The sequence below is a fragment of the Taeniopygia guttata genome, chromosome Z, assembly GCF_048771995.1.
Source record: "Taeniopygia guttata chromosome Z, bTaeGut7.mat, whole genome shotgun sequence".
Classification (NCBI taxonomy): Eukaryota; Metazoa; Chordata; class Aves; order Passeriformes; family Estrildidae; genus Taeniopygia; species Taeniopygia guttata.
Window position 1 is genome coordinate 30,293,506 of NC_133063.1, and position 18,275 is coordinate 30,311,780.

Below are 18,275 nucleotides of genomic sequence, written 5' to 3' on the forward strand. Positions count from 1 at the left end.
GGTACTTCTATTCAAATCCTAGTGACACCATAAAATAAGTAGGACTATTTCATTCTATTTAGTTCATTTCTTTACAAAGCCTTTGCCAATGATGTGCTGTTTAACAAGCCATCTATTCTTGCTCCTCCTCATATCCCCAGTCTTTTAACCAATACATCTTTCTGCGAAGCCCACAGTGAAGAGATTGTTCTGACCTTGGTCTGAAAATGGATTCTATTTCCTTCCTTCCACATTTCTGTTTGCAAAGTTTCCCCTGGATACACTGGCTTTGCAAAGCGAACCTAAAAGCAAAAAAAAGAAAAAAACCTGGGGTTGCAAAAAAATGTGTCTGCTATATGTAAATGCAAAGCTTAAGCACATTTGCTCTACTGAAAAAATAAAAAGAGAAAAATTAAGTCAACTATTAATGTAGAAAGACTAAATATTTAAGAAAACATACAAGACAGACACATTAAAATGCATGTAGCTGTAAGTCAAAAAAATTCTGGTAGTTAAGACATCATGAAAAACTTCCCTCCCACTTAAGATTTCTTTTGGCATTAAAACCAAAAAAACCCAGAAAATTTACTTCAAAGAATGAACACACAGACCTTGATTGCCTTGAATCTGTTCACATCATTTTTTGCAAACTGCTTCAAAACGTTCCTAGCAGCAAACCCAAAGGTGCATAGTCCATGAAGTATAGGCTTCTCAAATCCTATTTAAAGAGGTAACATTTTAGCACTTTTAATTTTAGGACTTTGAATGCAGTTCCTATTAATAGCTATACCTTATTCATAGTATTTTCCCCATTAGTGTTCTTAATTATTTTTCTTTTTAACCTAATTTATCTCAACAAAAAAGTGTCTGTTACTATTTATTATTTCCTCTAGTTTTGGGCAAAAGAAAGTGCTCAGTGACAAGCTGCACTCTTAGCACTGCCTGTGCTGTGTCAGACTCAGAAGTAGAATTAGTCCCTGTTGAGGTGATAAAATTAAAAATAAGGAGGTTATCTGTTTTAGTATGCATGCATAGGCACACCAGATATGCAGTTAAATGGAAGTACATACATTAAGGGTAAGAGGTATTGTAATCACTAAAAAGTGGCAATACTAAGATTATTTGATCTTTCCTGTTTGGAATTCCTATTGATGCTTGGCCTAAGTCTTCTAATACAATGCCTGCTTTAGGATTAATTTACCTTAATTTAGAAATTTTAAAAATAGAAAAGAAAACTTGCACTGTTTTTCTTATACTGACATTTTTGACAAGTTTCCTCAAACTCCTATGCTCTGAAGCAGGAGCTCAACCTCGACAGAGGATAAGCTTTATATTAGTGTTGGATCTTTTTCCAGTACTGTCAAAATCTGCCAAAATAAACCTTTGACAACTGCCCTCAGATTTGCTCAAGAGCAAGAGTTAAGTTATTAAAATGTTGCTTGTATATTCTGATTTCTTTAACAGGTTGTTCTGACCTGACAAGGCAGGTAAACAGTAATTGATCACACTTGAAAAGCCCATGGAATCCAGACAGAGCTGTACAGCTTTGGCACTAAAAACAGTTGCTTTGCCCAGAATTTATATGCTACACTTGTCTGCCAGAGTCTGTTTTTCTTGAGCTCTTAACAACTTATTGCATCTATGCAGCACAAAATGTTCTCCCAAGGGACAACAGCTGGAAAAAAAACCAAAATGAAACAAACAAAAAAAGAAGAGACAGGAGAAAGTCTAGCCAGCAAAGAAATAGAAAAAGTAAAAGAAAAAAAAAATAAAAGAAATCACCATCAAAACAGAGATTAAAAAGCCACAAGGACTCCATCCTAGCTTTGGCTGGGCTAGAATGAATTTTCTTCTCTAGTAGCTTGTACAATGCTGTGCTCTGAATTTAGTGTGACAGTAATGCTGATAATACACTGATGTTTCAGCTGTTGCTAAATAGCATCCAACATATGCCAAATACTCTTCTGTGACCAATGATCTGCCACCAAAGACGTGCATAAGAAGCTGTGATGAGGGAGCATAACTGAAACTGCTGACCCAAACTGGCCAAAAGGACATTCTATATTGAAGAACCTAATGTCCAGGATATAAACGGGGGGAAGCTGGCCAGGAGCTACTGATCATGGCTTGGGAATGGTTGGGCATTGGTCAGCAGGTGATAAGCAAATGTGTTGTGTACTTGTTTCTCTTGAATTTTACCCTTCACTTTTTCTCTGTCCTTTTCATTATTATTTGTAGTAGCAGCAGCAGCAATAGTATTATTAGTATAATATTTTGCTTTACTTCAGTTATTAAAGTGTTCTTATATCAACCCACAAGTTTTACCTTTTTTCCTCTGAAATTCTACTCTCCATCCCACTGGGAGTGGGGGTGGGAGAGGAAAGGGAAGTGAAGAGAAAAACAGGGAGGGGAGAAGTAAGGAATGATCAAGTGGCTGTGTGGTAATTAGTTGCAAGCTGAAGTTCAGCCATGGAAGATTCAATGCTGGGAAATATGGGAATTATGAGACCAAAGGAAAGATAAAGCTAGCATAATTATGAGTGAGAAACAGAAATTTTGCCACATTAGGTTACAAGACATGACACACTTAAAGGAATGACATGCCTAAAGGAATATAAATCTATTTTCTCACTGTAAGTATTCCAGCCTGATCATTTTGTCATTTCTTTCCCATAAGATGTTTTAGTATGCACACTTTTAACAGCACACTATTTTGTACACAATGGACACTCTTCTGAAAAGACAAAGTTACCATGCAGTCAGATTACTGTACAATTTTAACATCATCAGTTTTCAGTATCTCCCATTCAGAATGTTATAGTGACATCTAGCTCCTCAAAAACGCAATTTAATTCACCAGACAAAAACCAGAAACCACTCACTCTATTCAGAACTCAGAAACAGCCAAATATACCAAATCCTATTTCCCCAGTATTTTCTTTATAAAATTAATGCATACTCAAAGAAAAAGTCTGCAAACTAATCAGGTTACTTTGTGTTTAGACTGAAACAAAATCAAAGTAAATGTTGCTTTCTAGTATTTGGAAACACAAGATACAGGAATAAAGGCACAAGAATATAAATAGGTGCTTTCATGTAGTTTTATGTCTTCTGAAACTCCTGTCTAGCCACAGGAAGTCTTAACAATAATCCAGGAATGATATGAATGCATTATGCTGAATGCTTATTTCCCATGCACACTGGTGAGATCCAGTAAAGGAGAGAGCATCCACAGAGATTGTTACATGATGAGAAGGGTGTGAATAGATACGAAAAAAAAAAAATTGCACAACTAAAAAAAAAAAAACTGGACTATTTCTATAGTAATTTCTTCTTTGATAGTATTTGTATTAGGTAGAGTACTGTCACAGTTCCAAAATCCAGTGCAGCAGTTTTATGTTAAGACAAAGGAATATCTTATCTAGAGTATTAATTTCATTTTCCATGTCTATGTGCCAGTGCCCTTTGTGTGAACAGTAGAAGATTTCTAATTCTCTTCTTTTATTAGCTTTTTAGAGTAGTATCATCATTATTATTCCAAACACTGGGTTTTCAACTATAAGCATGTATTTTTCATCTCCATCACCATCATGAACAAACCAATATCATAAAATAAAACACTTTAACAACTTAGGGAAATCTCTTCTTGGACTCTAGTATGTGACAATCATTACTTATAACACAAATTTACATGGAATTATACAATACTGAGTTAACAAACTAATTAGTATGCATTTATGAAAGATAATTTGCAAAAGTATGATAAGTGTGATCTGAGCAAGGAAGCATAGCTCTGCTCTATTTATCTTGATAAGAACACAATATGAGAGTGATATGCAAATGATAGTTGCATATTAAAAAAAAAATTAATCAGGAAACTGCAGACTAATTATTACAGATTAGTAATCTGATGTAATGTTTCTGATGATAGCATAAATATTCAGGAAAATTTCTTAAGTAAATCAAATTGTTGCCTGCCCAGAATAAATCCAACTATACTACTTACAAGGCCTGAAAATATGTCCAAAAAAATAACTTTACAATACAATTTCAAGAAAACACCTTTTTTCATTAATTGCATCTCTTCAAGTATTAGTTAGTCGAGACTCGATCTGGTGCTTTGGCATGTAGACTTATGTAAATTAACAATTTAATGTGCTAGCAAGAAGTGTAGTTAAGCAATTTTATAGGAAAGAAGTGCTAACAAGCTCTCTCTCTCCTGCCCTCCCCTGCCCTCCTGGATTTATTGGGATTGAGAAGACTACACTGAAGAACAAAAGGTTCTACAGAGACCCACATAATTTCAAAATTATTCAGATGGAAAGAACTGTATCTCTGATACAGTTCTGTAGGATATCAGAGAATGTATAGAATTCCTTCAGAAGCTTTGATAGTCAATTATTCCTGCTTATGAAACACACATTGTAATAACAGGATAGTAGCAATAAACAAGATCTAAAGGAAAACAGGTTAGAAAGTATGTTTTCATTGTAAGTAAAGTCCAAGCACCATTCCCCATTTCTAGCTGCAAGAAGCAATGCTTCAAACTAAAGTGTCATGCAGAGCATTGAAATTATTTAATTGGTGACTCTAACAAGAGCTATAAAACAAGCACTGCTTTTTCCAAGTAGTTAAAGATGTACATCAGGAAAATAGATTAAAAATACATTTACATTATCCTTCATCCAAGTATTAACACAATGCTATCCCCATCAGCTCACCTCCAAGAGCAGCAAAACTTGGATCCACATGCAAAGGATTCCAGTCCCCACTCAGCCGATATAACGCAGCCTGCAGAAACAGAGAAGGAGGAGCAGGAGTCATGAAAGATTAAGAAACATATCACAATCTATTTTACTAGACCTTACATAATATACTCTACAACACGGCACATAAAATGGAAACTAATTATTACTGTTTTCTATGACAAATTTATCCACAGTATTAAACAGAAGTATATATATGAATTTTTCTAGTAACATAGAAACACAGTATCATGCTTTTCAAACAACAGATTCATCTTACAGGGATCAGAAATATCCCTAATTTTTTCTTTTTAAATTATTATACATTTCTCTCATAGCAGATTAATGGGCAGCTGATTCCAGTATCAAAAACAACGAAACAGTAAAGTAACACTCCAAGCTTTCTAGAAGACTTCTGCTTCATGGTAAATATTATTTTCTTACTAAAAAGTAGAGAAACATAGATTTAGTGTGTTTTATATACTGTGAATGTGAATAAACCTGAGAAACTATTAAAAAATGGCTACTGTACTTGAGGTTTCTCTCCCTGTGTAGCTTTAGCATTTTCATTATCAAATCTTGTATTTGCTGTACATGCAGAGCAGCCAGCAGTCCATATTATGGAGATAGCAAAAGCCAACGTGTGCATATTTCTGAAATACAACCTTCTTCTCTGGTCAACAGATTACAGTGAAATCCAGTGACTAAATTATAGTGGAGCACCCTTTAGTAAAAATTTCCCATAAGTACAGTGAAAATCAGTACATCACATTAACTAATGAAGATTCCAAGAATTTAGCAGCTTAATTACGATGACATATACAAATTGAACAAAGATTTAATTGAAAAAAGCTTTTAAACTGAAAAAAATTGTACTTTAGTGAAGCATATTGTTGGCCTTTGGAATGCATTGTCAGTAAAAAAATTTTTCCCAGCATTTTGAACTACGACAATAAAAAATGGTATGTATTTACTTGAGTGAGGATAAATTGTACTAAATTCTGTTTGGAGGAAAGAAGACAGAAGATTTCTCAAAGAAAAGGATGAGAAAAAAAAAAAGATTCCCAAAAGGAATTATTTTCCAATATATGTCTAACACTGTTTATCTATCAAGTCTGATGCAGACAGTGTAACTAGAGAGGTTATGAACTCTTGTTATCATTTTAAACTATAATGCATCTGTTTTCTTTTTTAATCTATTAATATTCGGGTCATTTCTCCACCAATCTACAGCTTTAACACTAAGCTGTACCTCTCTCTTATTTCTCATAGGAATTTTCAGCTCACAACTTGAGCCTGAGCTAAGGTGGAATTTAAAGACCTTGTCTCTGCTTTCTGTGAGAGCTGGAACCAGACAATAAAAACAGCAAGAAGAAAACCCTGAACTGTACCACAACATTAGCATGCAAATCTTGGAAAGGCAAACAGTAAGCTAATACCCCTCAGTGGCTGTTTACATATTTGTTTACTGGTTTTGAAACACTTTTCCTTTTGGAAAAAAAAAGACAACAGTGGATCTGGAACTTCTAACTGTAGTTTTATCTTTGCCAAACAGGTGTATTTATTATAACTTTTTTTTTCCAATTATTTTCTAATTAATTGTACAATTTCTCAGGAAAATAATGAAGACTGGAAATTTAATACTAGTGTAAGACTGAAGTTCAGCTGGGTCTGTATTTGAGATCCTAAAAAGGACCAAAGAAAGGGCAAATAATTTCCTGAATATGTGAAAGTTATAACACTATGAAAGACATTTTTAGTGAGAGACAGACCCATACTGTCTTTTCACACAAGTAAACTTAAATCTGACAATCTCAAGAGAATTCTTCAACAGAATTCTATGAAATAGGTTATTCCCTTTCATTAATCTTTTACAAACTCTTCTTTCAGAAGTCTGAAATCTAACAGTAAATTGCTACTCAAGAAAAAAATTGCCAGATACCAAATTACTACATAATTAAGTAACTTCATAGCTAAATTAAAATTCTATGGTCTTACTATCATTCTTCAATTAATTTGAATTTGTACAAAAGTTGTCAGGAGGCTGTTTTCACAAAAGAGCTGTTGCAAGAAATTTTAATTCTAGCTAAATAACATTTAGTTGCAGTTCTGGAAAATTCAATTTATGGATCATTAAAAAAAGACAAATTTCTGTGTTAAGCCCAAAACTCAAATCTAGCTATGCAGCTGTTACTTACTAAAACTCTAAGAAGAACTAATCATTTATTTAGAGTGATAAGCACTACCTGGGAAACAATACTTGTACCAAATGCTTTTTAAATTTACTGTAGTAAAAAATACTTGTGCTTTGCTAACAAAATAAAGGTAGCAGTTAGAAAACAACTGTGCTCGGAGAATTAAATGTGGTCAATGTATTTAACTAAAATTCTGACATATTAATCTGGGAAATTATTTATCTTTTTGTATTTTCAATAACAACAGTGACACTGGTCACAGCCAGAAAAAACATAGGCAGAACCGAATAAAACAGTTACAACAGGTTTTTTCAGATTTAGTGCAGCCAATTCAGGTCTGCCAACAAATTTCATTTACCACAATCTTTGGTGACTCTTCCTTTTATAAACTACAGTTAACATGAAAATGAAACTGCTTTAATGCCTTGTTGACTCTACTTTCTATATTACTCCAGTAAAGACATTTCATAAGTGACAGCATTCCAGGGGCCAAGGGGAAAAACAAAACAAAAATCCAAGCAACCAAACAAAGAAGCATCCTTGAAGGATTACAAGAATCAATTGATGTAAAGCATTAGATTGAAGTCAGTCATAATATGGCTAAATTGTTCTCCAATTAATAACACAAACTGTCAAGTCTCATTTCCTAACAATTTAGGAGTTCTGACAGACCACAAAAGAAAAGGCGATATCAAACCTGTCTGTGCCAATTTTTCAGTCTTCCTGCAGACTGTAATAAAGGTCAGTGGTAAAGCTAATGAAAAATGAAGTCAACTATCCACATATTTTCCTTTCTAACTCGGCAGAAAAATGCCTCTACCCAAAAGCTTACCTTACCAAGTAAAGATGTGTCTATATGAATACACGTATGTACAGACATGGACATGTATGCATGTATGCTTTTACAGATTATTTAAGACAAAAAGCAGTCAAGCCATCTTGTGAAGAAAACATCCACGATCTCCCCTGCATGTGCCAATGGGCTCTCATTCACTTTAAGAACAGTGAAAATTTCCAGTTAAAATGGCAGTGTTGGTGCTTCAAGGCCTCAAATTTAGCATAATACATAAGTAATTCACTGTACATAAAACTTCCTTATCCTGTACTATTCATACATTTTCCTGTTTTTCCATATCAAATATTTTTCAAATTCAGTATCAACTTACATAGTCTGACACAGACTTCACAAAACATTAATCATTTTTCAGTAGCATGACAAATATGCAAGAAGCCTTTCTCTTAACAATGCCTCTCTTAATTAAAAAAAAAAACAAACAACTAATTTCTTCATTTTGGGGAACTTCAAATGGACTAACTATTTTACAGCCTTTACTAAGGCATGTATACATGCACAAGGGGAGGAAACAAAGTCGCTAAGTAATACCGTCTTGTCTAACCAGACTGCCAGACTAGTACCTTTTCTTTTATCACTTTAATACACAAAATTCTACCATAATCCAAGATCTCAAATACTTGTCAAAATCGCCATGATTAAAAAATTATATTCTGATCTTTCCAACAAGAATAAACACAAAGGACTGGGGGTTAAATAAAACTTAACACTAATAAGAAATGTTCAGAGTAATTCTTTTACAAACACTTACTATATAACAGTTCTCTGAGTACCATTTCTGCACACTGAAACTTCTAAACAAATGACAGAAAGGTTGTAAAATCTTAGCAAAGACTTCACATCCCTTTGTTTCTGTCATCCTTTCTTGTTTTAGTACTTTTTCTTCTGTCATGCTGTCCATATTTTTGAACCTCCATAACATCATTTTTTATACAATGAAACAAATTATTTATGCTATAAACAGAAAAAAAACCCACTGAATCTCTCAGGAGGCTCTTTTGTTCTATTGCCTGAAGTTCACTTAAATTTACACATTTTAGGCCATGCTGTACTACAGTCTTTACAGAACAGGTTATAAATTAGAACATTTTGATGGGAACTATGTCATACCTTTCCTGTTGCACAACAGCTTTCATTTTCTCCTGTTCGTTGCCCACGCTGCAGGCATTGGTGTAGATGCACTTCAGTTGGGCTACTGATCCCATCACCTCTTTGTGAGTAAGAAGGTGTAATTCCTACACTAGTAGGAACTCTCAAGTGCTTCCATGTTTTCTAACACATCAGCAACTCTTCTGTCTCTGCTAACACATGGATTCCACCTCCACTGAGACATCTTCCCTCAAACACTGCCACGCTGCCCTCATGAGTATCTCTAGTGAGCCTAGTTTTACCCCCTTTCCTGCTTCAAATCTAGTTTAAAACTCATTTAATGAGCCCTGCTAACTCCTGTGCAAAAATATTTTATGCCTTTGAGACAGGTATACTCTATCCACTTGACAGCAGGCCTGCTGTTGTGCCAACTGACCCATGATCAATAAAGCCAAAATTATGCCACTGACACCAGGCTCAGAGCCAGGTATTGATCTGTTGAGTCTTCCTGCTCCTTCCTCATTCTACATATGCTTAAGATTAAAACAGATATGAAAACTGCAGAATAAAAGATGGCTTTCCACAGATAAGGATTCACATTCCAACTACACAGAAGCTTGAAAGGGTCTTATCACGCCATCCGCAGGTGTAAAGTAAAGCCCATAATAATGGACCTACTGGCAACAAGGCAGAAAACACTTCATAGTAGATTTTAGCTTAATAATTCATTAAGCATTCACTAAAAGCTTCCCACACTCCTCTTTCATTCCAAGAATTCTTCTTAGTAAGATTTTATTGTGAAGTCCACTTTCTTACAACAAATTAGATTCCTGCATAATTGTCTTCACAACTGCTCTCAGTTACATTAGGAACTGTAATTTTAGCTGAATTTGACACACTAAAAAACTAAACTCAGATAGCTGCAGTATGAGCAGGACTGCAAGACTGAGAATGACTCAGGAAGGGAAGGTGACTCCTGTAGTCTTAATCACAGGATGCTGATAACACTACTTCAAACAGGACAGCGGCCTAAATTATTTTCTCCTCTTTCAGAGAAAACAAAAAGTAACAGTAGGTTTGAAAAAACTCCAACACTACAAACCAGCAATTTCTTCATATCCTGTCAATCAATTTACTGAATCTCTCTCAAAATCTCTGGATGAGTAAAGAATCATATTCACTTATATAGTGTGTATATATATGTCTCTTTTTTATGCTGCTAACTGTATCACATTCAGAAAAATCACCATCTGATGCTGTATGCCACTCCTTTAAAGATTCTTTGCACAGTTACAACACCTCAAACATTTATAAACAGTCTTGCTTTATAGATTAGAAACTACAAGGAGAAAAGGTTGCAACTGTCACGTAGCAGAAACAAATTCTAGCTCTCCAATGGAAAATTAGAAGGCCTAGGTTTTTAAAGCACCTCACATTTTTGATGAACAATTTTACAAGCTCAGAACACAGCCTCTGGGGATTTCAGTTTCAGCCTGTGATGTTCAGACATACTCTGGCTAGTCCTACTCCCAAATTCCATCTTCCAGATTCTATTGTCTACTCCTCTACTATCAGTTACTGATTAAGGAGCACCTGTGTCTAAGTGTTTTGGGATATCTGGGTGACAGAGGCCCATGGAACAAAGTACAGAAAAACCATCATCAAACAATTGCAGTTCCAACCAGACTCTCACCATGTGATAAATTTTCCTTTCATTACTCCTCAGAATGTAACTTCTTGCAATAAATGATATAGGAAAACTGACTTCCTGCACTGTCTCAGTTGATGCCTACAGCTTTTTCCTCGCATGTGGAAGGAGTTCCTGAAGCAGAGGGAAACAAGCACACCATTCATGCCAGCATCACTGGAAACTGCATCATTAAACATTACACACAAAGCAGATTAAGACTACAAAACCCAGAACTTTTACTTGGAATTTTTATCTTTTTAGATATCTGTAACACTTACACCACTATCATAGTTTTCCAAATAAAAGCAACTTAAAAATGACAGGATATAAATAAGCTCCTTAGGCTCAGCTTCATCAGCTCTAAAGAAGAATTTAAAAACTCCCGAAAGCAAGAATGGCCGAACTACCTGGCCCTGGAAGCCTCAGATAAGAAGTGCCATGTGTTTGAGATCTCCAAACTGTATGGAAAAAAATCTGAAAAGAAATTCTGCTGTAGCAGAAATCTGCATGTGATAGCTCACATGACACTGCACTGCACAGTCTTAAAGGGTTCATGGTTCCATCTACACAACTGGTTCAAAAGCATTACAGGCTGAGACACCATGTTTTTCAAAACCTGTCTAAATGTTCCTTTTTACTTTTTTGTCATGTCTATTTCTCCCTGCTGATATAAGCAACAAGCATGCAGAGTTACAATTCAGAGTGGGAGAATGTTTTGTAGAAATATATGATACTGTTGCAAGCAAAAAGAATTTTTCTACTGGCAAATATTTTGTAAAATTACTAGATGTGCTATTGAGATAAGCTGACATTAACAAAAACTTGAAAGTCCTGCAAACTCCATATACTACAGCTTTAGTTTCGTCATATCAGAAACAAAACAGGCAGCTTTCAGAAAAAGGTGAAATAAAACAGGGAACAGTAAAACTGAAATTATGTGGTCAAAAATTTCATCCTGTGCACTACTGTTACGCTGTTCACTTGTTGTCACTACACTTTGTATTCTGAATATTATTGCGGATATTTGAAGATAGAGAACAGTTTTTTGGAAGGAAACTTGTAGAATACCAGAACACTAATTTTTTCCACAAGCAAACAAACCAACCATAGAAAGTCCACAACAAATTGAAGACACCTCACTTGTTTCCTCCCTCAAAAGTGGCTTGTATTAGTTAAGGTATTATCTACTTTAAATAAGCACTGCATCTTACCTTGTGTGTCATCAGAAAATGAATTCCCACGAAATCAACACATTTAGAAAGAGAGTGAAAGCTATATGCAGACAAAATTCGCCAGAAATACAAGTCATTCCCTGCCTGTTATTTTTCATTGCATTAGTAACTATTCAGCAAAATCAGTTTGATTGATTAATTTAAGTCCCCAGTTTGAAAACTGTCAGGACAAAAGCTCTGTAACTACATTAAATATTCCCTATAGGGTTGAAATTTAATGATCCATTCCTTGCTAATGGCTAATAGTCAAAGGCACTCTAGACATCTTGATCTTCTGTCAGAAGGTCTATTTAATTCAAAAGAATTATGGCAGTGTGTCTAGAAGTTCAAGTTACAGAGACAGAACAAGCTAGAAAACTACCACAGCACACATGCATCTCTGCACGGCAAGATACAAAAATTGTCATCTAGTTCTCTGCAGAAAAATTCATGAATACAAACCAAATATTTTATGCCCTTCTTCAGCAAAATGCAATTTTAAGCTTTAAAGGCTTTTAGAAGATCAGATACTTCTAAGTTTTTCTTAGCCCTTTTTAACCTTTAAGCAGCTTACATCATGGTACTATAACTCATTTATAAGCACTGGCTGGAATGTAAAGAACTTCTCAGAAATGGGTACAGATCTGAGAGGGATAAACATATATCTCGCTATTAGTATTTGATACTACTAACCAAAAGGATTACTTTGTTCTGTCCACAGTCACATAACACAAAGATTTTTCAAGAAACTGTAGGTGGCTGTACCCTCTCTTCTGCTGAATACATGGTAATGGGCAGAAACAGTTATTTAGCCATCCATTCCCAGTGTCTTCCTCGCTAAGCAGTGTTTCATGTGGTCTGCAACACTCTTCCTCTTGGAAAAAACTCACTGTAGTAGAGTTAGAACTGAATAAACTTTCAAGGTAACTACAGTCATTATCTTCCTTGAAAGACAAGTGTGTAAATATTTCTAAATTATGCATGGAAGTCTATTTATCAGATGGTTTACTACACAATCATTATATGAAAAGGGGAAAAATGCTAATTACGAAGAGCAGTTTAACCATGTAATAATGGTAACACAAAAATTGCTTGTCATAACTATCACTGGACATAAGTACAATTAACTTCAATCAAATGCCATATGCAAACTGACTCTTCCAGTCTGTTTTATACTCTACAATTCAATAGTTGAATGGTAACAGTCATTTCTGCCAACACACTTTTCGTTTAAACACTAAGACATTCAGAAATTTTGAAGCGGTTTGTGTGCCAGCTTCTATTTTTTAAAGATTTTGGGCAGTTATGTGTCATTCCACAGACATATAAATGTAAAATCTTGGTAAATGTAAAATATTTTCCCAAGCTGTCCTTCCCATGAAAGTCTGTATCTGTACATAAAGTTCCTGAGTGCTACACCTTCCCCCTTCCTGTACATCCATCCTGTCATTATCAAATGCTCCTGAAAAATTTGGTACAGAAGCTTTCTTGTGATTATCAAAGTCCACTGACTGTGGCTCCTCTAACTTCTAACTAGAGAATAATTCTCTTTATATATCTACCTGTCAGAGTAGATCTTAAAAAAAAGCAAGTGAAGTGACTACTCTCTGCTACTTCTTTTATTTCCAAGAACCAATCTTGTAATAGCAAGTTTCCCAACTTCTGTGTTATAGTGTTATTACTACCTTTTACCTCATGAATTTCGAGCATCGTGTGCACAATAATTCTGGACATACGGATTTAAGGCTCAGAAACTGTAACAATCATATGAACAAGACAATCATAAATACCATGTGAAAATTGATGAGCCTGGAATCAATTCCAATATAATCATACAGTGGAGAATCTTTCCAACATTCAAAATAAACATTTCTAAATACGGAACTTTTAGAGATACTCTATCTCATCTGATAAAGGGTCAGCTGCTAGAAAGGATGTTCCACCACATTTAGCCACTTGTCTGGAGAAAAGTGCTTTCTCACCATTCCCTGTTCCTTGCTCACCTTGCCAATTTTCAATGAACCCTATTGAGAAGAGTAAAACACCTGTACCTCCTAGACCAACACTGTGAATTTTAGGATGCAGCCAGTACATCAGTGACATAAACAAAAATGCTGATCTTGGCCCTCTTTCCCAGTTGATGTGGGTAGGGAGCACAAGAATCAGCTGTATGAGACTTATTCCATATATAATCAGTGAGAGCCTAAGCAGACATTGCAATTACCACAGTTCAGCTAATGCTCAACATTTTAATATCATCTTCCAAAGCTACAGCCATCTGCCATGAATAGGTTGATTTTGGAAACACCATTCAGCGTCCTAACATTGGTAGCTCCAGACTTTCCTTTCTTATTTGTCTGACACCTGCAGGTTTTACCTTGAGAGGAGGTCATATTTCTTCGCCCAGGTTTCTGCCTGGGGAAAGCAGAAGCTTGTGAACCAGTGGGAATGAGGACAAATTGAAACACATCCAGACAGTGTCTGTCAGTATTTCAGGTTTCCTTTGACTCCTCCTATTACAAAAATTTAACTTTTTCAAAACTGTGAGCCACATGCAATTTTTTTTTTGTCACAATGTGTTTGTTTGCACCATGTGGTGTAAATTTCAGAAAGCCCGAGCCTTCTTTCCAAGAGCACAACAGGGTACAAACATTCATGTCCTCCTTCTATACAAAATTTCTAATAAACAATTATAAAATTTCATCAGTCTTAAGAAAAGAATGTTTTACACAGTACATTGAACACACTGTCATAAGCTAGAAGAAATTTTAGCTTTACACATACATACACACATACACATATATATAAACATAAATAAGCAAGTATAAATACTTGAGGTATATCAGAAAACCGAAACTATTAGTTAACATCATTTAACACTCTTTCCTCCAAACAAAACAAAGATTTCCACACCTAAAGAACACACAGCTTTACCTGATCAGCTGTTGTAACATCAGAAATTACAGCATCAGGGGGTCTCTTGGGTGGAACTGCTGTTAACTAAAGCACAAATAATAGTATTATAAATATTTCACAGCAAAAATTTTTATCCATACCTAATAACAGAATATACCAGTTACGTATAAAAAGAAACAATATTTACCAAATTGGTAAGCTTCCTCCTATCCTTTCTCCATTTATGGACAAATAGAAAAAGATACTTAGTCCAGAAAACGTCTCTTATCAAGGTTAGCCTTACAAAGATAGTGATTCTGAGGCATCAGATCCTGCCTACAGTTAAACGATTTCCCTGATGCGTTTGATAACATTTCTTCCAAATTATCAAAAAAAAAGCCAAGCAAGAATTATTCACTCAGGAAGAAAATAGCTATCTCACAGAATAGCAAAATGCTTTGGAACACATAAACAAAATTGAAGCTTTTAAAATACTACTTTTAAAAGCACAATGAAGAACAAAATTATTTACTACCTCACCTGTGCACTATACTTCATTACTTTTCACCTTTATGAGCTTCCACCACCTTTTTGTTCTATACTTTTTTCTTTTACTTTTTTTTTTTTCCAATTACATGCTGCATATTAAGCCCTCTTTACTTCAAAAAAAGCTGTACCTTGTGCAATCTACAGCTTCATAGTTCAAAGACATAATTTTTACCAACAGACTGATGGAGAACATCCTAGATCAGGACAAACAAAGTACAGCATAACCAATTCAAGCTATTAAAGTAGCTGACATAATTTTTTCTCTACTCCTTGTATTTTCAAAACAAACAAAAACATCCAGAAAGAAACTAGCATAGATTCAAAAATGAAAGGAAGCAAATTGATTCTCACCTGTAGTAATTTCATTTATCTTAATTTGTGTAAGGTCTTTACCAAAGGAAAGAGAAATAAAAAGAAAGCAAGTGCTCTGTAGTTTCATGTCTAATAAAAGCAAAGGCTCTTCCCTGTTTATTAACACAGAGAAAGATCACTTCTTGGGTGGAAGACTTGATAACTGAACTCCTCTTGTCACTTCAGAGAACCACAGTGGACCTACACAATCAGCTTGACAACAAGAACATTACCTAAACACCTTCTCAAAATAAGCATGACTTGCCAGTCTATTTCCAGCTGGTTTAAAGAAACACAGCTTGACCTACTGAGTTATTAAAACCAGCCAACATGTGAATTATCAACAAAACCACTCTACCCACAGATCAAGAAACCCTCAACTCTAGAGAAGACACATGACTTAGACAAAACATTGCTCACCACAGACCTCAACTTGGAAATCTGTTCCTCTTGACTTGCAATACAATTTTCAAATACAATAAAAGTGTTAAGTGACAAAAAGACACACTACAACATATGTCTTTTCAGCCTGGGATTTCTTTTTGCACAGAGGAGCACGAAACTCTTTTTATTTGGGAAGGTCTGCAAGGAAAAAGCAGGAAAATTCACCATTGGAAAACTGGCCTCCTGCATGCCGATGCCTCTGTTGAAATTGCCGTATTTTTGTCTTAATTAGACTACACTTGAGGGATTTTGTTTTTAATCATGGGAAGGCGCTACCTGAAACAGGTATTCTTTAAATGTTAAAATGTGAAATAATGTATATAACATTCTCACACTTCACTAAATAGAGTGAAGAAATTGCAGTTGCTGGAAGTGCAATCTTTAACTAAGAAGTGCCAAAGCACCACAGTGGACTCACTGATGGCATCACAATAGGTTAGCCTTCAACAGGTTTTTTTACATGCACTGCAGAACAATTAAGGGCTCCTTCAAAGACCTCAATACACTGTCTACAACAATTTCCTGTGAATTCTTTTATACTACAGAGAGACTCTTTAAAGCAGTAGGCATTTCAGTACCTGTAAAGTATTTGTAAAGTTTATATATGGTAAAACTTCTGCATAACTGATACAGGTTTAAGTAAAAAACCTTTAAGTTTACATGCAAAAATTCCAAAGAACATCACCTACAGTATTTCAGATACATGAAACCTAGGTATTTCATTATTAATGTTCAAAATCACTGAGCTTAACATATCTTCTTATTCAACTGTTTATTACTGTAGTGCCTCAGGGTTCTAGTTCACAGTAATAACATGAAGTCACAGCTGACACTGCCCTCAAACACAGTATTGAAGGGGACAGTGTCAGGTACCCAAACAGCTACTTCAAGCATTTTGACATACACACTCTGTGTTCATGCGGCAATGTTTGTTACTTTTCTGAAAACAGAAAAGTTCAGCTCAAAACTATAATGCTACTTCTCCTTTCCTCTTTATGCTTCCCAAGCCTCTTCCATACAAACACATAGATTTATAAAGAGCTACACCTAGAGATCTTTTCTAGAAACTGCAAGCTCAATCCTAATAGTGCTTTCTGTTAGTATATTCTACCATTTCAAATATTTCAGTGTAGGAATATTTCATCTGTGTAATCTTTATCAATTAATTTTTCTCCCTAACTCTCAAAACAAAACCACTGGTTCCCCAAGACCTGAACAGTACCTTTTCACTCAGGCTCTGCAGTGAACAGAAGTATTTAAGTTCCATCTGAGTTTGCTCAGCTACACTGCTGGTAGTTTATACTTCCTAGTTCATATAGCTAATATTCTTCCTGCAGTGATGACAGAACTCTTTATGTGTTTGGTGTTTTTTTTAAATATAGATATGTGTGGATTTACCTTGGCTTTTTCTGTTGTCCGTTTTCCACCAAATCCTCCAGCTCCAACAAAAAACAAAGAGAACTGATTATAACACACGAGGTCCTTTCCACAATAGGTATTCACTGAAAGACAAAGAAGAGGAAGGTCTTATATTGTCTTCAGTCTCTTTTTCATACAACTGTCATGTGTTGTTCCAAAAGACAAGTTCAGATGGAAACTTGACCAAAGCTCATTTTAACAACTGACAGTGGTCACACTTTCACACTGCACTGTTGCGAGTCACTTTCCTAGTAGGAAAGATGAATGATATGTTTCAAATAACATGAACTTTATCTATTTGAAAGCATTAAAATTAAAAAACGAGCTATCAAAATGGTGACAACATTCAAGGTGCTAAAAACATTTGACAACACAAAACTGAAATTAGATTTATCTCAGCATCTCAGACTGTATTAATTTATTTGAATATAGAATTGTACCATAAAATACAATGTATTAAAAGCTACTGAGACTATCCAATGTGTAAACAGATTATGAACTCATACAAAAACTAGTACTAGCACCTTGCATGAGTAGAGTTCCAGAGTTTAAGGTCACCTGTTTCTTCTTTTGAAGAAGTTAGACTTCTTACACAGAACTGAGATTCAGCTTCCTACTGCAGTTCGTATCTATTTCACTCCTTTATAACTCAGACTGGAATTCAGAACTGTTTTGTTAATAATGTTAATTTTGAGTTCTGGAAGAAATTTAAAAACCAGAGACTCTGCTCACAAAAATAATTTCTGCATATTGCAGGAATAGACAGGCTTCATATTAGCCCAGTATGAAAACAAAACACAGCTACGAGGAATGGTTAGTAAAAAACCTTTTACAATTTTATCTGACCACTGAAGG

The 18,275-nt window shown here is 35.1% G+C and overlaps 1 protein-coding gene across 2 annotated transcripts in view; it reads right to left on the minus strand.

Annotated features, from left to right (window-relative positions):
* HSD17B4 (hydroxysteroid 17-beta dehydrogenase 4) overlaps nucleotides 1-18,275 on the minus strand; it is a 62,208-nt gene that overhangs the window by 17,499 nt on the left and 26,434 nt on the right. For both annotated transcript variants that reach the window (XM_030257505.4, XM_072922921.1), the window contains exons 16-20: nucleotides 17,400-17,503; nucleotides 14,697-14,762; nucleotides 4,701-4,770; nucleotides 591-697; nucleotides 195-281 (exon numbers count right to left, since the gene is read on the minus strand). In XM_030257505.4, coding sequence (XP_030113365.1) covers nucleotides 195-281; nucleotides 591-697; nucleotides 4,701-4,770; nucleotides 14,697-14,762; nucleotides 17,400-17,503 — 434 coding nt within the window. The remainder of the gene's footprint in view (nucleotides 1-194; nucleotides 282-590; nucleotides 698-4,700; nucleotides 4,771-14,696; nucleotides 14,763-17,399; nucleotides 17,504-18,275) is intronic.